Below are 23093 nucleotides of genomic sequence, written 5' to 3'. Positions count from 1 at the left end.
ACCTCCATACTTGTGATCGATTAACTTAGCCACAGAGTGAAAAAAAGCCTATAAAAGTTCCTTTTGTCACTGATACTATTCAAACCAGTGCCTCTTCCACCAAGTGCGAGGAGAATGATGGTTATAACTACTGTGCTATCTGTGCGCACTTTTGGATTTGGACAGAGAATTAAAGTTGACTAGTTAAGGCATGCATTTCGCCTGGTTTTAAAAATAATTTGAGCACTAATGGCAATTCTGAAGAACAGTGCCTATTGAAGTATCTGAAGAAAAAGCATGTAGCAGAAACAGATCATTAATTAACCTGAGTGCTCTCTTTTGAATGGGATCTAGAAGCCAAAGAGTCATTTTTGGAGCACCATCCCAGATGTGGGATCAGTATTCCATGATATGGTGGATTTGAGATTTATACAGAATCAGTAGTAGTAGTTTAAGAGAAAAGCAAGGCTGAAAGTGGGAAATAAAAATTTTTTAATGCAGAAGAAGAAATATTTGTGATATGCTTATGCCACGAGCGATTAGAACTCAGGGCAATCCTAATAGAGATATGTGACGTCCAGAAATCTGAGTGTCATCAAAGATGAGCAGTAGTCTTTTTTTGAGAGAAATAAAATAGGCCTGAGTTTTAGAATAATTGAAGTTAACTAAAAATTCTTCACCGCATTGGAAAATTGTCTGGAAATCAGCATTTAAGTAATCAGCGGTGGATCTTCGAGAAGTTGTAGCTGTTTGTGCAGTGTAAGCTTTCTCAAAGTGGAAGGTGGAATGTAGTGCGTTATCATCAGCAAAACTATGGATAGGATTTCCAGTCAGTGGAAGAAGGTCAATTAATACATAAGAGGAAAGAAGTGGTAGAAAGAATAGAACTGTGGGGAGGAAGAACCTAGTGGCCTGTCTATAAAACTTTGCATACAAGCTTAAAGGGCAGCTCATGGAATTTTGTCAATGATAAACAGGAATTTTTCTAGCAGGGATAAGATGAGGTTTATCCCATTGTAAAAGGCAATGGAGGCCTCATTTTATAAAGGATATGGAGCTCTTGTAACAGGTACAGAAAAGAGCAATGATATTGGTGAGGAGAATAAAGGGGTGCTCTTACCAAGAGAGGCTTCAGTTCTGCCAATTGCAGCATCTGGAGACTTGGCACCTGCAAGATGACCTGATTGAGATGTTTAAGGCTTTTAATCGATTGAGAAAGCTCATTGCTGATGTGATTCTTATTCTTACCCAGCCTATACACGTGAGGGGACATAAATTCAAACTGAAGAAAGATGGTCGCAGAATACATGCGTGGAAGTTTGCCTTCAGCCAATGGGTGGTTGGTTGTTGGAACAAGCTTCCGTCTGTTGTTGTGAAGTAGATAGTTTAAATAAATTCAAAGAACTAAAAAAAAAAAAAAAAAAAAAAAACCAATTGCAGGAGATGGATAGGTGAAATGGGAAGGTTTTTTTTTGGCTTGCTTGCTTTCTTACATTTGCCACTACTAGAACTAATACTAAAACCAGCATTAGTGGTGAAGTTATAAGGCAGAAATCCACCTACCATTATCTGCAGTGATCAGTTAGAGAGATAACTGCACGCCCAGTTGCAAAAATCAGTCAGCATAGAGAAGATGTCAGCTTGTAATGCCAAGTAGCTTTAGTACTACCAAGAGCAACTGATTATGTTTCACCAGATTTTTCGATTGAATTTGTCCAAAGATGAGTAATACAAGCAAATATGTCACCAGTGGATTGATACTGGTGGAATCCATATCATTAGCATTAGTAGTGGCACACGATGCAAGAAAACAAGCTTATATCAGCCAAAAAAAAAAAAAAAACATCTCATCTCACCCCATCCATTCACTCTAAGTTTGTCGTCTAGTTCAGCCTTGAATTTATTTAAGTTGTCAATTTCCACAATGACAGATGGAAGTTTGTTCCAACTATCAACCACCTGCTGGCTAAAGCCAAATTTTCACACATGTATTCTACAATCATCTTTAATCAGTTTGAATTTATGCCCCATCAGGTGCAGAAACTGAGCAAGAGGAAGAATTCCATCAGCATTGAGCTTGCTCAAATCATTCAAGACCTTATACACCTCAATCAGATCACCTTGAAGGTGCCTAGTCCAGGACGCTGCAATTTGCGGAAGTTAAGCCCATCTTCGTAACAGCAACCCTTTGTTACACTCAATAATCTCATTGCCCTTCTCTGTATTCATTCTAGTAGCTCTACATCTATCATAAAATGACACCCCCAAGGTCTGTATGTATTACTCAAAATGTGGCCAGACCATTGCCTTAAATAAGGGGATAATCACCTCCTTATCCTTGCTAGCAAACTTCCTATATATCATTGACAAGACACCATGAGCTAACCTTGCAGTCTGTCTCCACTGCTCAGAAAACTTCATATCTCACTACACAATTATCCACAGGTCTTTCTCTATTACCTTGAGTGTAGTACTGCACAGTTGGTATGTAACTCCGGGGTTGCTGCTACCCATATGCAGTACTTTGCATTTTTGCAATTGGAAAATAAATTGGAAGTGGCAACTTCCAAAAGGTGACTTACAATTTTCCATTGGAAAATTGGAAGTGGCAACTTCAGTTGTCACTTCTCAGCCCATCTGCCCAAATTTTCTAGATCCTGTTGCAGCAGCACACTGCCATTAATATCATTAACAACCCTGCCAACCTTTGTATCATCTGCAAACTTGGACATTAAGACTAATATACCTCAACAATATAATTGATAAATAAAGAAAACAACAATGGGTCCAACATGGACCCCTGGGAAACTCCACTAATAACATTAGTCCACGAAGAGAGTGCTCATTGATTATCACTCTCTGTCTTCTCCCACTTAGCCATCCTTGTGTGCTTTAACCAGTGATTCCATTATTTTCCCCAGAACAGAAGTTAAACTAACAAGTTTGTAATTACTTGTGTCACCTTTCAATCCCCTTTTGTGAATTGCAGAAACATTTTCAAATCTCCAGTCTGTGGGGAACTTTCCAGTGACCAGGGATGCCCTCATAATCATGATTAAGAGCCTGCTTACTTCCTTTGCTGCCTCTTTTAATATAACTGGATAGATCCCATCCACCCCAGGTGCCTTCCTTATGTTTAACTTCAACAATTTCTCCTCCACTTTTCTCTGTTATTACAAAATCATTCAGCTCCCTGCCAGAGTTTGATAAACTTCTGGCATTCCCCTTCCTGCATAACTCCTCAAATGTGAATATATATGCTGAATGCTCATTCAGTTTGTCAGTTACCTGAACAGAATCATCAACAGTTGAACCATCAATATAAAGCGGACCAATCTGATTCATCCCCTTCCTTCTAGAGTTTACATAAGTAAAGAAATCTTTACTGTTTTTCTTTGCAGCCTTTGCTTGCCTAACCTCCTTTGTCATTTAATTACAGACTATCTTATATTCACCATAGGTATCTATGTATTGACTGTGTTCCAGTCAATATCTGGAAAGTTAAAATCCCCCATTATAAGACCATCTGTTTTAATGGCCCACTCTATTTCTCCCTAAATTCCCAATTCCAATTCTCCCCAAATTCCAATTCTGCATTCCTTATCTCTGTGTGACACTGTGTCTCTGATATCCCAACAATATTTGCCTTTGATGTCTTCACCAGCACCTCAAATTCATTGAATTTATTTACTATACTCTTAGCATTGGTGTATATGTGAGTATATATAAATCTATTCTTATTCTTAGTTACCCCAACTTGTTCCATGATGACTCCCAGCAGTCCTTGAAATTCCCAGCACCTCGCTTTCTAGACTGCTGCTCATTCCAACAGAAGCAGTGCAAGAATCACTTTCGCTTCTGCCTGTGGCTACTGTTAATCTATTAGTCTGTAAATCCCCCAAGCTAGTAGTTTTCCAACCCACCTAACACTGCCTCGATAGCACCAGGAAATATTCTTGCACCCTTTTTATTTAAGTATATCCCAATCACTCCTGTTAACAAGCACAGATCACGATGAGAAAAATTTTACCTCATGAGCCTTGAGCCTTGCACAATCTTTCCATTGCCAAATTGATTGACAAGGCTCTTGTCATATACTCTCTTCTACTATGTCTGGCAGAATTGCAGACAAATTTTATCCTATATTGGTGATTATTCATCAAATGAAAAGTTGAAATAGTTTAAAAGTTGGTGGTTTATGGAATTCTCCATTATTTTGGAAAGAATACGATGATAACAGGAAAGGAATGGTTTGTCTTTTTAGGAACTGGTTGGTCATGAGCAAATTTCTAAGCAGAAGGAAGAACATCAGTGGAATATGTAGAAAGATGACATAACAACAAGAGAAAACTCAGGAGCACTGGTTTTAAGAACAAGTGGTGATATGCCATCTGAACCTGCAGCTTTCTTGGTATCAAGGTGATTCAGAATTCTTCTTAATATCCTTCTGGTAGAAGACTATGTTAGACATAGTGGTGTGTATTAGATATTGGATAAATGAGTTTGAAGAAAATTAGGAGATTAATAAGTCAACTTTATTTTTAGCGGAAGAAGCAACAGAACCATCAGGTTATAATACAGTTGGACATATAGATGGACAGAAGTTGCAGCCAATAGCTTTGGTAAGAGACCAGAATAGTAGAAAGCTTACTTCCTTTCCAAACTACAGTTTTGAAAGGAAGTAAGCTTTCTACTCGTAACCTGATCAAAATCTTATATGAGCATTCACATAAATTTTTGGTATGTGCTTATTTATAGCTTAATTAAAGTAATTTTCAATAATTTACAGCCATGAATTTATATTGTAACGAATTAATAAATACCTGTTGTAGAGTTATCCTTTCATAATTCTTTCTCCATTCTTTAACTGTTATATTTTCTTGCATGACAGTATCATCATCAGCATAAAACTGATATGACAAACTGATGTATCCCTCAACAGCGTAAACCATTTGATTTGTTTTACAAGATACATTTTCTTTCTCCTTAGAATTATAATGATTTGTATCAAACCAATTCTCATTAAACCAGAGTGGAAGAAACCACTGATAACCATCATATGCTGTCATTTGCTATGAGAGGGGGATGGGGTGAAAAAAAAAAAAAAAAAACAAAAAGACCATAATTATATAATATAGATGTAAGTCAACAGAAAATTTAGAAAAAATTAGCATTGATTGCTATAACATTTATTTAAATTGCAAATTATGTGAGAAGAACTTCCATTTACACATAATAGTATGTGCCATTGATATATGCAGTGTTTTAGAATATAAAATTTTAATAAATACAGAAAAAAACAACTGTAAAGGGCTATTGCTTATAATTCACACTTTCCATTATCTCAATAAATATTAACATTCCAGTACTTACTGAAATATTAAATTATCGCATGAGATTTCATTACTTGGTTGATAACGAAAATATTTGGAGTTATGGAGTGGCTACAGCATTTTTGTAAATAATGATGCAGTACTATACAGTAAGACCCCCTTATCCGCAGGGGATACGTTCCAAGACCTGCCGTGGATGGCTGAAACCGCAGATATAAGCAAACACCTGCTGACCCCATATATAACGTGATTTTCTTGTACATACATATGTATAATAAAGTTTAATTGATAAATTAAACTTTATTATACATATGTATGATGAAAAACAATATGCAGGATATTTCAGAGACTGCTGGAAGTCATTGCAGTACAAGTAAACACATGGGTTGTGTTAGGGTAGCTAAGAATAGAAACAGGTGCATGTATACTTGCGTGTACACCAATGCTAGGAGTTTAGTAAATAAATTTGATGAATTTGAGGTTTTGCTCAAAACATCAAAGGCAGATATTGTTGGGATATCAGAGACATGGTGTCACACAGATATAAGGAATGCAGAACTGGAATTTGGGGAGTACAACGTCTACAGAAAGGATAGACAGGATAGGAAGGGAGGAGGGGTTATGTTATTAGTTAAAAAACACATAAAATCCAAGGAAGTGAAGCCAGTCGACATCGATGGACAGGGCAGTGTCGAGTCAGTTTGGTGTGACATAAGCATGGGTAAATCAAAACAGAGTAGGAGTGTGCTATAGGCCTAATGACTCTGATGAGTATAATAAGATACTGTACAGGGAAATAGAATGGGCCAGTAAATCAGAGAGTCTTATAATGAGGGATTTTAATTTCCCAGATATTGACTGGAATTTGTGGGTTCGTCACTCACACACTAGCAAGGCTTTTGTGGATTTATTGGATGATTGTTTTCTACACCAGCATGTTCGGGAGGCAACTAGAGGGAGTAATACTCTTGATCTGATTATCAGTAGTGATTCTTCATGCATTAAGAATCTGCAGATAAAGGAACCACTAGGTGGCAGTGATCACAGTGTGCTGAAGTGGGATTTACTCAAGGAGGTAACTACCATCAGAGGTAAAGGGAAGGGTTTTTGCTTTCGTAAAGGCGACTATGATGGGGCTGAAACAGTATTTAAATTCTATACAGTGGGACCAACTGATGATGTTACCAACAGCAAATTCAAAATGGGAAGCATTCAAGGAACTAATCTTGGAAGCTACCAGGCTTTACATACCAACCAAGAAATATTGTTCAAGGTTCAGGCCTAAATGGTTGTCAGATGAACTAATGAGACATATGGCAGAGAAGAAAAATGCATGGGATACATATAAATTAATGGGTGACATGGAAGCCTATGATAGATATAAGTTGGTCTGTAACCAAGTCACAAAGGAGATTAGGCAGGCAAAGGCAGATTATGAGAAATCCTTGGCAAAGGATGCAAAGAAAAACAGAAAAGAGTTCTTTACCTATTTAAAATCAAGAAGGAAAGGGATGAATCAGATTGGTCCACTGGATGTTGATGGTTCAACAGTTGAGGATCCTGCTCAGGTGGCTAACAATCTAAACGAGTATTTTGCATCTACATTCACACATGAGGAGTTATTCAGGAAGGGGAATGTCGTAGGTGAAGTAAACATTGGCAGTGAGCTAGATGATTTTCTAATAACTGAGAGGAAAGTGGAGGAGAAATTGTTGAGGATAAACATAAAAAAGGCACCTGGGGTGGATGGGATCTATCCAGTTATATTAAAGGAGGCAGCAAAGGAAGTAAGCAAACCCCTGGCCATAATTATGAGAGCTTCTTTGGACTCAGGGGAGGTACCCATAGACTGGAGATGTGCAAATGTAACCCCAATTCACAAAGGAGGATCAAAGGCTGACACAAGTAATTATAGACCTGTTAGTTTAACTTCGGTTCCAGGAAAATTAATGGAGGCACTGGTTAAAGAAGCACTGCAGGATCATCTGGACAAGAATTCAGTTATAGCTCAGACACAGCATGGTTTTGTTAAGGGCAGGTCTTGTCTGACCAATTTGATTGGATACTATGATGTAGTCACAAAAGAACTGGATGCAGGGAATAACTTTGATATTATATATTTGGATCTTAGAAAGGCTTTTGATACTGTTGTGCATGGAAGACTGCTGCACAAATTGGAGCAGTGTGGCATTGGAGGCAAATTGCTGCTATGGATAAAGGGATGGTTGAGGGGGAGAAGACAGAGAGTGGTAATCAATGGACACTGCTCATCGTGGACTAATGTTATTAGTGGAGTCCCTCAGGGTTCAGTATTGGGTCCATTATTGTTTTCTGTATTTATAAATGATATTGATGATGGTATATCAAGCTTAATGTCCAAGTTTGCAGACGATACGAAGGTTGGCAGGGTTGTCAAGGACACTACTGACACTATGCTACTGCAACAGGATCTGGAAAGGTTGAGCAGATGGGCTGAGAGGTGGCAAATGAAGTTTAACATTGACAAATGTAAAGTACTACATATAGGAAACAGTAACCCCAGATCAACGTATCAACTCTGTGGTACTACGCTGACAGTGGTAGAGAATGAAAAGGACCTGGGGGTAATTGTGCAGGCAGATATGAAGTTCTCTGAGCAGTGCAGACGAGCTGCAAGAGTAACTCATGGTGTCTTGTCAATGATATACAAAAATTTTTCTAGCAGGGATAGGGATATGATTATTCCCTTGTATAAGGCATTGGTCAGGCCACACCTTGAGTTCTGTATACAGGTCTGGAGGCCTCATTTCAAGAAGGATGAAGGGCTGCTGGAACAAGTACAGAGAAGGGCAACAAGATTAGTGAATGGAACAAAGGGTTGCTCTTACGAAGAAAGGCTTAAGTTTTGCAAATTACAGAGTCTGGAGACTAGGCATCGGCGAGATGATCTGATAGAGGTGTATAAGGCTTTGAATGGCTTGAGCGTGCTCAATGCCGATGGGATTCTTCCTCTTGCTCAGAATAATCACCTGAGAGGGCATAAATTCAAATTGAGAAAGGACGGATGACGGATAGATGTGCGGAAATTTGCCTTTAGCCAGCGGGCACTTGGTTTGTGCAATAGACTTCCATCACTTGTTGTTGAAGTTGATAGCCTAAACAAATTTAAGGCTCAGCTTGACAGGTATTTCGAACGAATGGAGGGGTGAAATGGGAGTAGTGGTTGTGCTTTTTTTTTTTTTTTTTTTTTTTGGCTGATGCTGAATAAGCTTGCTTTCTTGCATCATATGCCTCTACTAATGCTAATGCTAATGCTAATTAAACACACAATAAGACATTACCAACATTAAACACGGTAATAATAAAGTACAGCAGACTCTCGATTTACCCAGAATTGGATTAACTGGGACACTTCAAGACTCCAAATAATAATAATAAAAATAAAAAAAACAACCAAAAATCGCAAAATTCAAGTAACAACTAGAATAGGTAGCATTAGCATTAGCATTAGTAGAGGCATTTGATGCAAGAAAGCAAGCTTATGCAGCATCAGCCAAAAAAAAAAAAAAAAAAAAACCCACTTCCACTTCACACCTCTGTTCGTTCAAAATACCTGTCCAGCTTAGCCTTAAACTTATTTAGGCTATCAACCTCCACCACAAGGGATGGAAGTCTGTTCCACCAACCAACCACCCGCTGGCTAAAGGCAAATTTCCGCACGTCTATCCTACATCTGTCTTTCCTCAATTTGAATTTATGCCCTCTCAGGTGATTTTTCTGAGCTAGAGGAAGAATCCCATCAGCATTGAGCATGCTTAAACCATTCAAGGCTTTATACACCTCTATCAGATCACCTCGCTGGTGCCTAGTCTCCAGACACTGTAATTTGCAAAACTTAAGCCTTTCTTCGTAAGAGTACCCCTTTGTTCCATTCACTAATCTTGTTGCCCTTCTCTGTACTCGTTCCAGCAGCTCTACATCCTTCTTGAAATTAGGCCTCCAGACCTGTATACAGTACTCTAGGTGTGGCCTGACCATCGCCTTATACAATGGAATAATCACCTCCTTATCCCTGCTGGAAAAATTCCTGTATATCATTGACAATACTCCATGAGCTACTCTTGCAGCCCGTCTGCACTGCTCAGAGAACTTCATATCTGCCTGCACAACCACCCCCAAGTCCCTTTCATTCTCTACCACTGTCAGTGTAGTACCACAGAGCTGATACGTTGCTCTGGGGTTGCTGTTTCCCATGTGTAGTACTTTACATTTGTCAATGTTAAACTTCATTTGCCACCTCTCAGCCCATCTGCTCAACCTTTCCAGATCCTGTTGCAGCAGCATAGTGTCAGTAGTGTCCTTGACAACCCTGCCAACCTTTGTATCGTCTGCAAACTTGGACATTAAGCCCGATATACCATCATAAATATCATTTATAAATACAGAAAACAATAATGGACCCAACACTGAGCCCTGAGGGACTCCACTAATAACATCAGTCCACGATGAGCAGTGTCCATTGATTACCACTCTCTGTCTTCTCCCCCTCAACCACCCCTTTATCCATAGCAGCAATTTGCCTCCAATGTCACACTGCTCCAATTTGTGTAGCAGTCTTCCATGTGCAACAGTATCAAAAGCCTTTCTAAGATCCAAGTATATAATATCAAAGTTATTTCCTGCATCCAGTTCTTTTGTGACTGCATCATAGTATCCAATCAAGTTGGTCAGGCAAGACTTCCCCTTAACAAAACCATGCTGTGTCTGAGCTATAACCGAAGTCTTGTCTAGATGATCCTGCAGTGCTTCTTTAACCAGTGCCTCCATTAATTTTCCTGGAACAGAAGTTAAGCTCACAGGTCTATAATTACTTGTGTCAGCCTTTGATCCTCCTTTGTGAATTGGGGTCACATTTGCACATTTCCAGTCTATGGGTACCTCCCCTGAGTCCAAGGAAGCTCTCATAATTATGGCTAAGGGTTTGCTTACTTCCTTTGCTGCCTCCTTTAATATAACTGGATAGATCCCATCCACCCCGGGTGCCTTTCTTGTGTTTATCTTCAACAGTTTCTCCTCCACTTTACTCCCAGTTATTTCAAGATTCTGTAGCTTACTGCTAGAGTTGAATACACCTCTGGCATTCCCCTCGCTGAATAACTCCTCATGTGTGAATGTCGATGCAAAATATTCATTTAGTTTGTTGGCTACCTGAGCAGGATCATCAACACTTGACCCATCAATATCAAGTGGACCAATCTGATTCATCCCCTTCCTTCTAGAGTTTACATAAGTAAAGAACTCTTTGCTGTTTTTCTTTGCATCCCTTGCCAAGGATTTCTCGTAATCTGCCTTCGCCTGCCTAACCTCCTTTGTAACTTGGTTGCATATCAACTTGTATCTATCATAGGCTTCTGTGTCATGTGTTAATTTGTATGTATCCCATGCATTTTTCTTCTCTGCCATATGCCTCATTAGTTCATCTGACATCCATTTTGGCCTATACCTTGAACAATATTTCTTAGTTGGTATGTAAAGCCTAGTAGCTTCCAAGATAAGTTCTTTGAATGCTTCCCATTTTGAATTTGCAGTTGGTAACATCATCAGTTGGTCCCACTGTATAGAATTTAAATACTGTCTCAGTCCATCGTAGTCGCCTTTACGGAAGCAATAATATAAACAGATATACAGGTATAAACAGATATTTTGCAAGTTGTAAATTAGCAACACGAACAGGTGTTATAAGTCATTGAGAGATTAGTGTACCTATTATCTTGCAACCCTCATTGTCTTCACACCTACTGCTCTAAAAACAACAACAAAAAAAGAGACCAAATGTTTAGTTTGTTTCAGTGTGTCATGTCGATTGTTGTGTTCCGTCGCACCGCAAAAGGCCAAATTTTGTTCATTATTTATGTCAGGGATGTAGAAATTTTTTTTTCTTGTTTATAAATCATGAAAATGATGGACAAACAAAGAGTTGTACTTTCAAATTAAACAAAAACTTGAAATTATTCAAAAGTTTGAAAATGGTGCATCCGTTAAATCTCTAAAGAACCATTATAATGTTGGTGACCAAACCATGCGTGACAAAGGGAAGCTATTTGATTTAAAATCCACATTGTAAAAAAATAAAGGGAAGCATCGTATTGGACACGCCGAGTAGTATGTGTAAAGTTTTTTCCCGTGGTTAACTGAATCAGCGGATACCGAATCAGCGATTACGGGGGCACAACTGTATTTAAGAACAAGGATTTGATTATTTAAGTAATTATAAGTAATAAGGTAATATTATCTATTTTGTCTGACTTGTTTGAACAAGAGAGAAAAAATGGATAATTTCCATAGGTTGCTGATCCTCAAGTACAGCACGATCAATTACCTATGTAAATAGTACCAAACATAACAGGAAAAAAAATTAAATTATTATTTAAAAGCACTGGAGCTGGTTGCACATATCCATATAATTTCTTTATCTGTAGATGGAATTATTTATATAATGTGTTCATGGGCTGAAACAGCCAGAAAACTCACAGGAGAAAACTCTACTCTTCAACAGATTGTGGCTAATTATAGCCTTGATTAAAGAGGGAAATTCCTCCAGTCATTCGGAACTCCGGGGGCTCACTTCTGGTGAGTATTGGCTTCGCACACCCAGGGTCCTGAGCTGGATATCTTTATTGGTGATTCCCTTCCCCCCCCCCCTCAGGGTATTTAAGAAATTTTTTTTTTTTTTTGGCTGGTTAAGAGAAGAGGTTAAGACCCTGTTAAGAGAAATAAATTGCCTTCAGAGTTAATCCTCTTATATAAGCCTCAGGCTTCCTTGCGCCATATGGCTAATAATAATAATAATAACTTAAACTTCTCCAAATGCGTGCAAGATGCCAGTGTGTTATGTTGACTAAACTGCTGTTATTTGGACTGCTGAAGGTGCTGAAGGCTACTCTGAATTGCCCTATGAGACAATTTCACTTAAAAATTCCAATGGTGCAATGCCACAAAGTCAGCCAGTTGTGCCAGCTTCAATTTGACACAAAAGTGAAGCCCTAAAGTGTCCCCACTTACCCTATGTTATTGCCAACAGCAAATTCAAAATGGGAAGCATTCAAAGAACTTATCTTGGAAGCTACTAGGCTTTACATACCAACTAAGAAATATTGTTCAAGGTTTAGGCCTAAATGGATGTCAGATGAACTAATGAGGCATATGGCAGAGAAGAAAAATGCATGGGATACATACAAATTAACACGTGACACAGACGCCCATGATAGATACAAGTTGATCTGTAACCAAGTTACAAAGGAGGTTAGGCAGGCGAAGGCAGATTACGAGAGATCCTTGGCAAGGGATGCGAAGAAAAACAGCAAAGAGTTCTTTACTTATGTAAACTCTAGAAGGAAGGGGATGAATCAGATTGGTCCACTTGAGATCGATGGGTCAACTGTTGATGACCCTGCTCAGGTAGCTAACAAACTAAATGAATATTTTGCATCGACATTCACACATGAGGAGTTATTCAGCGAGGGGAATGCCAGAGGTGTATTCAACTCTAGCAGTAAGCTAGAGAATCTTGTAAAAACTGAGAGCAAAGTGGAGGAGAAATTGTTGAAGATAAACACAAGAAAGGCACCTGGGGTGGATGGGATCTATCCAGTTATATTAAAGGAGGCAGCAAAGGAAGTAAGCAAACCCTTAGCCATAATTATGAGAGCTTCCTTAGACTCAGGGGAGGTACCCATAGACTGGAGATGTGCAAATGTAACCCCAGGTCACAAAGGAGGATCAAAGGGTGACACTAGTAATTATAGACCTGTTAGTTTAACTTCTGTTCCAGGAAAATTAATGGAGGCACTGGTTAAAGAAGCACTGCAGGATCATCTAGACAAGACTTCGGTTATAGCTCAGACACAGCATGGTTTTGTTAAGGGGAAGTCTTGCCTGACCAATTTGATTGGATACTATGATGCAGTCACAAAAGAACTGGATGCAGGGAATAACTTTGATATTATATACTTGGATCTTAGAAAGGCTTTTGATACTGTTGCACATGGAAGACTGCTGCACAAATTGGAGCAGTGTGGCATTGGAGGCAAATTGCTGCTATGGATAAAGGGGTGGTTGAGGGGGAGAAGACAGAGAGTGGTAATCAATGGACACTGCTCATCGTGGACTAATGTTATTAGTGGAGTCCCTCAGGGTTCAGTATTGGGTCCTTTATTGTTTTCTGTATTTATAAATGATATTGATGATGGTATATCAGGCTTAATGTCCAAGTTTGCAGACGATACGAAGGTTGGCAGGGTTGTCAAGGACACTACTGACACTATGCTACTGCAACAGGATTTGCAAAGGTTGAGCAGATGGGCTTCGAGGTGGCAAATGAAGTTTAACATTGACAAATGTAAAGTACTACATATGGGAAACAGCAACCCCAGAGCAACGTATTAACTCTGTGGTACTACACTGACAGTGGTAGAGAATGAAAGGGACCTGGGGGTGGTTGTGCAGGCAGATATGAAGTTCTCTGAGCAGTGCAGACGGGCTGCAAGAGTAGCTCATGGTGTATTGTCAATGATATATAGGAATTTTTCTAGCAGGGATAAGGAGGTGATTATTCCCTTGTATAAAGCAATGGTCAGGCCACACCTAGAGTACTGTATACAGGCCTGGAGGCCTCATTTCAAGAAGGATGTAGAGCTGCTGGAACGAGTACAGAGAAGGGCAACTAGATTGGTGAATGGGACAAAGGGGTGCTCTTACGAAGAAAGGCTTAAGTTTTGCGAAATACAGTGTCTGGAAACTAGGCACCAGCGAGGTGATCTGATAGAGGTGTACAAAGCCTTGAATGGTTTGAGCATGCTCAATGCTGATGGGATTCTTCCTCTTGCTCAGAATAATCACCTGAGAGGACATAAATTCAAATTGAGGAAAGACAGATGTAGGATAGATGTGCGGAAATTTGCCTTTAGCCAGCAGGTTGTTGGTAGGTGGAACAGACTTCCATCCCTTGTCGTGTAAGTTGATAGCCTAAATAAGTTTAAGGCTCAGCTGGACAGGTATTTCGAACGAACAGAGGGGTGAAGTGGAAGTGGTTATTTTTATTTATGTTACTTTCTTTTTTTTTTTTTGGCTGATACTGCATAAGCTTGCTTTCTTGCATCAAATGCCTCTACTAATGCTAATGCTAATGTGACCCGCTTTTGCAAAATAATAGCAGGCAGTTTTCTTATAAATTCTCTTATAAGATTGCAGACCCTGTTAAGAGAAATAAATTTCCTTCAGAGTTAATCCTCTTAAGTATCTAAATAAAAATTAAAAATCATAAAAATAAAAGTGGCTTTTAAGAAACATGTTGTAGTTTAAAGTTCTGAAGAGAATGAGAATTAATAATTTTGATAAAGTATCATTAAAATGATAATATATGGAGTTAATGGTACTGTACAACAAATTTTCTTTTTTGTCTTAACTTTACCTTAAAATGAATATAGTTGATTCTGGTAAATGTCAATGCACATATAATATACTATGTACATATTATATTATTATTAGCCATATGGTGTAAGTAAGCCTCAGGCTTATGCTGCACCAGCCACAAAAAATTCCCGAGTTACCCTGAAAGAGAGAGAGAGAGAGAGAGAGAGAAGTAGAAAGGAATCACCAAGAAAGAGAAGAATGATGATATCCAGCTCAGGACCCTGGGTGTGCCAAGCCCATACTCACCAGATGTGAGCCTCTGGGATGGTATACAGAACTGATGTATATATTATGTAGTATGAATAGAACTGCAGGGAGTCATCATGGAACAAGTAAATACATGGGTTGTGTTTGGGTAACTAAGAGTAAGAATAGGTGCATGTACTCACATGTACATGTTGCTAGGAGTATAGAAAATAAATTTTATGAATTTGAAGTGCTGGTCAAGACATCAGAGGTGGATATTGTTGGGATATCAGATACATGGTGTCACACAGATATAAGGAATGCAGAATTTGGGGAGTACAATGTGAACAGAAAAATACAGACAGGATAGGAAGGGAGGAGGGGGTTATGCTGTTAGTTAGGAAACACATTAAATATAAGGAAGTGCATCCAGTTGACATAGATGGACAGTGCAATGTTGAGTCAGTTTGGTGTGACATAAGCACTAGGAAAGCAAAAATGAGAGTAGGGGTTTGTTATAGGCCTAATGACTCTGATGGGTACAATGAACAATTATACAGAGAAATAATGTGGGCCAGTAAATCAGAGTGTGTTATAACGGGGGATTTTAACTTCCCAGATATTGACTGGAACTTGTGCATTGGTCACTCGCACATTGGCAACGCTTTTGTGGATTTATTGGATGATCGTTTTCTACATCAGCATGTTAGAGAGGCAACAAGAGGGACTAACACTCTTTATCTGATTTTCAGCAGAGATTATTCATGCATTAAGAATTTACAGATAACGGAACCACTAGGTGGCAGTGATCACAGTGTACTGATGTGGGATTTACTTAAAAGATGTAACTACCATCAGGGGTAAAGGGAAGGGTTTTTGCTAGGGCTTGCAAACTGGTTTTATAAACCGGTTAAATCCGGTTTTCATATTGAGTTGTTAAAACCGAAACCGTGCTTCTAAAACCGGATTCAAATATTTTTTTAGTTAGCCCTCGAATATAGTTTTTCGTTATGCACATTTTCTTTTGTTTGTTCGTTTGTCTGGATCGTTCAACTGCTTTATGTTTTTATTTTATTTTATTTTAAGGTAACGGTATTCATTGACTCTAGACGAATATACGTCTATACAAAATAAAAGATATATGAATATAAATGTGCATTCAAAAGACAATCATTGGTCGTTAGGTCTTATTGAGATTAATGGTTCACTTGATAGCAGAAGAACTGAGCAAATTGTGAATGGACACTTGAAGGAATTTGGTTTGAACTTGGATGAGGATATTGTTGCCTGCACCACCGATGGAGCAGCAATGATGATTAAGTTTGGCAAGCAAATTATGCCTAATCATCAACAATGTATAGCCCGTTGTATACATCTGTCAGTTATAGATGTATTTTATGAAAAAGCAATCAATTATGGTGCCACAGTCTCTGAGTCTCCCAAAGACAATGAAGAAAATGAAAATAATGAAGAAAGTAGTGATGATGAAGAAGTTGAAGAAAGACAGCAAGGCATGCTTTATCAAACCGACTTTACCGATGAGCTCATTTATTTCTTCAATCCGATGGCCAATATTGCACAAACTATTAACAAAGTCAGAAAAATTTGCAAGCTTTTTCGAAAATCGCCTACCAAAAATGACATATTACAAAATTTTGTTAAAGCAAAATTTAATGGGAAAGAATATAAACTTATATTAGATTGCAAGACTAGATGGGATAGCACATTCTATATGATTGAGAGATTTTTGAAATTGAAAAATTGCATTCCAAATGCTCTATGTGCAGTACTGTCAACTGAAGCTGTGTCTGACGATGACTGGAAAACACTTGAATTGCTACGTGAAACTTTGCGATCAGCTGAAATGATTCTGAAGGCTATAACCTCAGAAGATACAGACTTATTTAAAGCAGAGTCTTCAATAGAATTTCTGCTTGATACAGCAGAAAACCCATTTACTTTAAAGTTTCACCAAAGCCTTTTGCAGCGTTACAAAGCAAGAGGAAACTGCCAAACTGTGGCTTTGCTGAGCTATCTACACAACCCCAAAAAGTTTAGGAAAGAAGATTCAGGTTCAAGAACTTTTGATTTTACAAGTAAGCAAGTTTTGAAAAAGCACGCTGAAGAGATTTATCAGAGATTATTTGCAAAACATTCCGAAGGAGTCTTAGCGTTGAATGAAGAAACTGAAAATAAACGAACTGTTCTTTTAGAAGAAAACAAAGACTCATCTAGTTCTGATGTTGAAGATAAACTCATGCGAGAGTATGATAGTGTAATAAAGAGATTAACTGAAGAGCCTTCAAAATATCCGAGTGAATTGGAAAGCAGCATAGAATTTAAAATTTTGGAGGCAACTAGCAGTAGAAGTGAAAAGCTGGAGAAAGTTTATAGAGCACTGCTGACCATTAAATCAACAAGTATCCAATCTGAGAGAGTGTTTTCGATCACTGGTCTCTTTAACACAAAAATAAGGTCAGGTCTATCAGGAAAAATGCTTAATATACTGTGTTTTTTAAAGGATCATTTTCAGAAAAAAGCTGAGCAATAAATAGTAAAGTAATTTCCCCAAGCTGTTTTTTTTTTCACATTATTTTTATTTATTTATTATTATTATTATTATAGGGCTTATTATTTTTTTGTTTACTATACAAGAAGATAGTTTTTATTCAAAGGATTTGAATACAATTTGTAATTTTGTATAATCTCAAGCTGGTTACTTTTTTTGGAACATTTTAATTTTTTTATTTTTTTTACTATAAGAGGTGATAGATTTTGTTTAAAAGATTTGATTACGATTTGTACAATCTACCCAAGATAAAATAAATACCTGTGTTATAAGCTTTTAATTATTTTCCCTAAGTCTGAGAAAATCGGTTTTAAAACCGGTTTTAAGAGTAAACTTCGGTTAAACTCGGTTTTGAAATTTCTCGGTTTTATGCAAGCCCTAGTTTTTGCTTTCGTAAAGGCGACTAAGAGTTCTCAGAGATTTTTTTGGTATTATACAGTTTGACCAACTGATGATGTTACCAACAGCAAATTCTAAATGGGAAGCAGTCAAGGAATTATTAATCTTGGAATCTACTAGGCTTTCATACCAATTAAAAATACTGTTCAAGGTTTAAGTCTAAATGGATGTCATATGAACTAATGAGACTCGTGGCAGAGAAGAAAAATGCATGGGATACATAAAATTTATCAGGTGACACAGAAGCCTATGGTAAATATAAGCTAGTCAGTAATCAAGCACAAAGAAGATTAAGCAAGTGAAGGCAGATTATGAGACATTTCTGGCAAAGAAAAACAGCAAAGACTTCTTTATTATGTAAACTCTAGAAGGAAGGGGATGATTCAGATTGTATACTTGATATCAATGGTTCTACTGTTGATAATCCTACTAAGGTAATTGAACAACAATGAGTATTTTGCATCGATATTCACACATGAGGAATTCTGTAGAGAAGTGGAGGCTAGAAGTTTAGCAAACTCTAATATGGAGGTAAATGACTTTGTAATAATTGAGAGCAAAGTGGAAGAGAAATTGTTGAAGTTAAACATAAGAAAGGCACCTGGATTGGATGGGATCTATCCAGATATATTAAAGAAGGCAGAATAGGAAATAAACAAAATCTTGTTTATTTCCATAATTATGAGAGCATCCTTAGAATCAGGAGAGTTTCCTACTAACCAGAAAAGTGGAAATGTATCTCCAATTCATAGGGCTCAAAGGGTGACACAAGTAATGACAACCTTGTATAACTTCTGTTCCAGGAAAAATTATAACCATATGCTTATAATTTCTCCCATTTTATAAGCATAAGCTTATGCTTATAAAATGGGAGAAGACAGAGAGTGGCAATGCTATAGCTTCCTCGTCTGAACTGAAAAAAATAACTTTTCCTTTTTACTCTCATCGCTACTTTTTTCTAAACGGCTACTGGCAAATATCAATTCTTCTCTACATTCCATGTAGAGAAGAATTAATATTTGAAAGTAGCTGTTTAGAAGGTTATTATGAAATATTTTTCCACATCTACTCTGGTGTCCCCAAAATCTCTCTTAAGCTCTTAAACTCTTTCCAAAAGAGGGTAATGTAGTGTTAATGAATGACTTGCCTATTACTAACTCTTTTACTAAGGTCTAAATATTGCCTTTATAACAGGATAATTACCTCTTTTTGCAAGCAGACACAGAGAGGTGATCATCTTATTGTTTATTGTTATCTTATTGTTAGTTGCTAATGCTCCTAAAATATAACATAACTTATTGTTAGGCTGCATCTTGAGTATTGCACATGGGTCTAGAAAAATTTACCCAAAACAATTAACCAAAAACAGTACACTGAAAACAATTCACTGAATATCAATTCACTGGTAAATAAATTACAATAAGTAATGTTTATTTTTACTCTAGAGCCTGTTATATACAATTCACTGAGAAGACAAAAAATAAATTTTATTGAAATATATAATAATTGTATAAATATTCTTCACGTTGAAAACACAAGGTAGTATTTTAAAAGGCATGTCTTTCAATACAGTCCATAATTTAATGGAATTTTATTGTTAAGAACTGTGCAAAATGGAAAAACCAAACCTACATCTATTATAACTATTTTTGCTAAAGTAATAAAATCATTTAACCCTTCTGTAGTAGTGTGACCTTTCATGACACATTTAGTTGTGTGGATGACCACTGTCCTCCAGTTTAAAATTCATTTTTAAGCCTCTGTTTTTTTTATAAACGGGTTTTAAATTTCCCTATGAAAAGGACAACCATAAATAATCATCTAATGTCAGTGGCTTAGCCAAGGTAGGGTCAGCAGGTACATTGTACCCCCGACACCAAAATCTTGTATTGTGGCACTTTTTAGCAATTGGTACCTTTTTTTTGTGAATGTACCTGCTAACAAAAAATCCTGACTATGATACTGTCTAATGAATGTTCAATATTGACAGATTATTTGTAACAAGCATGAATGATAAATATTCTATCAATGATGACAGAAATATTAAATATTTATATTGATTATGATTATTCTAGCAATCAGTAGATTATTATTTATAGAAGGTTCATCATGGAATAATCTGATGTTCAATACTAATAGAATATTTATTAGTATTTCATATGTGATAAACACAGAGTAGAGTAAACACTGAGTAAAGATGCAATAAACACAGAGTAAAGTAAAGAGAACAGTCTTTAAACAATTTAAATATTGTACAAATATATAAGTGGATGCAATCCTCCCATTAAAAAAAGAAAATATAAAGATTATACTCAGAGATCAAAGACAGTAGTTAATGTATTTCAGCAAGGAAATGATATGATAACCTACCTTATAGGAATTGTGCATAATTTAAATTATTAAAAATTAAATATTAAATTAATTAATATTCAGAAATTTTTTTTTGGCTGGTGCAGCATAAGCCTCAGGCTTCCTTGCACAATATGGCTAATAATAATAATTTATCGGTGAACTGTGTTTTTGATGAATTGATATTTGGTGAACTGTTTTTTCAATAAATTGTATTTTTGGTGAATTGTTTTCAGTGAATTTTCTAGATACCAATGCACACAGGTGTCTGGAAGCTTCATTTTAGGAAGGATGTGGATGTATTGTAGAAAATTGTAGAAAATTGAATGGGTGTAGAAAAGAGCAAAAAGATTAGTTAGGAGCACAAAAGGACATTCTTATCAAGAAACGCTTGAGTTCAGTAAATTGTGGAATCTGTTAGGAGACCTGATTGAAGTAAAGTAAATACTGATGGCATCTTTACTCTTTCTCAGATGACACATACACAAAGAGTCATAAATTTAAATTGTAAAAGGATGATTACAGCAGGACAGTATGAACTTTGTGTTCAGAAAAGGAGGAATTGATTGTTGGAGTAAACTTAACATGGTGTTGTGAAAGTGAATAAAAAAACCATTGGACAAATTACAAATTATTATACGTTTTTTTTTTTTTGCTAATGCTAAATAAGTGTGCTTTCCACATTTTGCCACTACTACTAATATTAACTCTATTTTCTATTGAACAGACATTCAGTTCAGTTTTTACTGCATACCTTTTTGTGGATGTTTCTGAATTGTAGACTTTTGAATTGGTATTTTTAATTCTGCCTCTTCCTTCCAAACCAGTCTGAAAGCATGCCTTAATTATTTAACATACAACTACTATTTAATTCCCAAATTCATAAAACTAACTTTCCTCTTTCTCAATTATCCCATCTACATCTGTTTTTTTGGAATTGCCTTCCTTCATAAATATTTCCTGAAAGTTGTAATCTGCAGAAGTCCAAACCTAATATCAACAAGTATCTTCTGTCTTCCAAACCTTAAACCCATACATAGTGCTACGTACTATGGGTTCTAATCTCTTTTGTGTTTGGGAACACCATTAAAAATAAGTTTTGCCATTTAATCAGAATCCAATCGAAACTGAAATTCACCACCAGTGACCAATGGGTGTTCTGTTCTGGTTATCACTTAGGAATTTGGAAGAACCGACACTACAATTTTACAAATACAGGCTTCTTCCCATGCTCCATGATGTACTTATCCAACTACACAGACAATAAAAACCTTATAACCCTTTCATGAGTAAATTGCTGAACATGTACATGGACTCAGGGGTAGAGAGTTTCTTGCTGCAGCTACTTTGTGGAGCAAGTTTCTTGATGGAATTTTGAAAATTTAAAATAAATGCGTTGTACATAAATACGTTTGTTATTTTGTCCTTGTAATTTTAGATGATAAACATTAGAGTTAAATTACTGTCAAAAATAAAATCAAAATTAAAAGTAATTGTTTTAACTAGGGAAAATAATGGAGTCACTGGTTATACAAGCATTGCAGGATCATCTAGACAAGACTGCAGTAATAATTCAGACACATCATGGGTTTGTTAAGGGGAAGTCTTGTCTGACCAATTTGATTGGTTTTTTTTTTTTTTTTTTTTGATTTGGTAGTTGTTGGCGCATCGGCTTCTGTGGCCATATTGCACCTCCCAAGGTTTTTGCAGTACTTTGATCCAAGCCCGAGGTGGGAATCGAACCCGCGACCTTTGGGTTGCCGGGCAGGTACTTTACCCACTCGGCTAGCCCGGTCGGCGCCAATTTGATTGGATACTATGATGTGGTCACAAAGGAACTGGATGCAAAAAATAATTTTGATATCATATACAGGAACTCCCCGACTTATGCAAGGGTTGAGTTCTGCGGAATGCTACGTAAGTTGGAATTTCTTCCATGCTTGTGCAGCACTTGCAACTGTGCTCGCTGAATTGATTGAATCAAAAAAAAAAAAAAAAAAAAATGTTCGACGAACACGTAAATAGAATTATTGATTATATTTATTCTTTTTTATCTCATGCACAGAAAAATTACAAAAGTGTGCAATTTAAAAAAAATTCAAAATTATAAATTTACGAAAAAAGAGAGGAGACGGGCATAATGCCAGTAAGTTTTACCTCTCGAGCATCATTGCCAGAATCCATTCTTCAGCTGATAAGTATGCTGCTGTGGAAGTTGAGGGATGTGGAGATTTAGAAGGGGTCAGCCACTCAACCTTATGAAATAATATATTAATCGATGACTGGACGGTGGCTTTTTCTTTTCATCCATTAATTAATTAATTAATTAAAAAAAATTTCTTTTCATCGTAGATTTCTTTGTAGCAAGCAAGCATATCATTCATTCCTCTGTTAACTTTTAAGAATCGTTCGCTGTCAGGATCCACCTTTTCAAACCTCAGCACTGCCGATGCAATTTCACAAAATGCTATTGCCATCTCTCTGGTGACGAAGCATCTCGGCTCCTCATTTGGTTCATCTTGAACTTCGTTAGCATTTTCTTCTTTCACTATCGTTGCCTGCAAGTTAATAAGTTCTTCATTAGATAATTCCTTCTCTTCTTCCTCTATTAACTCCTCCATGTCTTTGGCAACAACCTCCAAATGAAGTAGCTCTGCAACCTTTACAATGTTATCTGTAACCTCTTCATATGATTTATCTTTTTGAAACCCTTCGAAGCCTGTTTCAAACCGTTTGAAGCCTTGCCAAGAAAATCTTAAGTTCTGTAAATTGCAGCATCTGCAGACTAGCACCTGTGATGTGATCCAATTGAGGTATATAAGGCCTTG

At 37.1% G+C, this 23093-nt stretch overlaps 1 protein-coding gene across 1 annotated transcript in view; it reads right to left on the bottom strand.

Moving 5' to 3' along the window:
* The window catches only part of LOC150078811 (uncharacterized), a 329603-nt gene that overhangs the window by 103217 nt on the left and 203293 nt on the right, over window positions 1-23093 (bottom strand). Inside the window, exon 11 of the mRNA XM_090382376.1 lies at window positions 4789-5051. Coding sequence (XP_090238502.1) covers window positions 4789-5051 — 263 coding nt within the window. The remainder of the gene's footprint in view (window positions 1-4788; window positions 5052-23093) is intronic.

The sequence above is a fragment of the Mastigoproctus giganteus genome, chromosome 10, assembly GCF_048544385.1.
Source record: "Mastigoproctus giganteus isolate SK-2022 chromosome 10, ASM4854438v1, whole genome shotgun sequence".
NCBI classification, from domain to species: Eukaryota; Metazoa; Arthropoda; class Arachnida; order Uropygi; family Thelyphonidae; genus Mastigoproctus; species Mastigoproctus giganteus.
The sequence above is the reverse complement of the archived record's forward strand: the minus strand, read 5'-3'. Positions and strand labels throughout refer to the sequence as shown.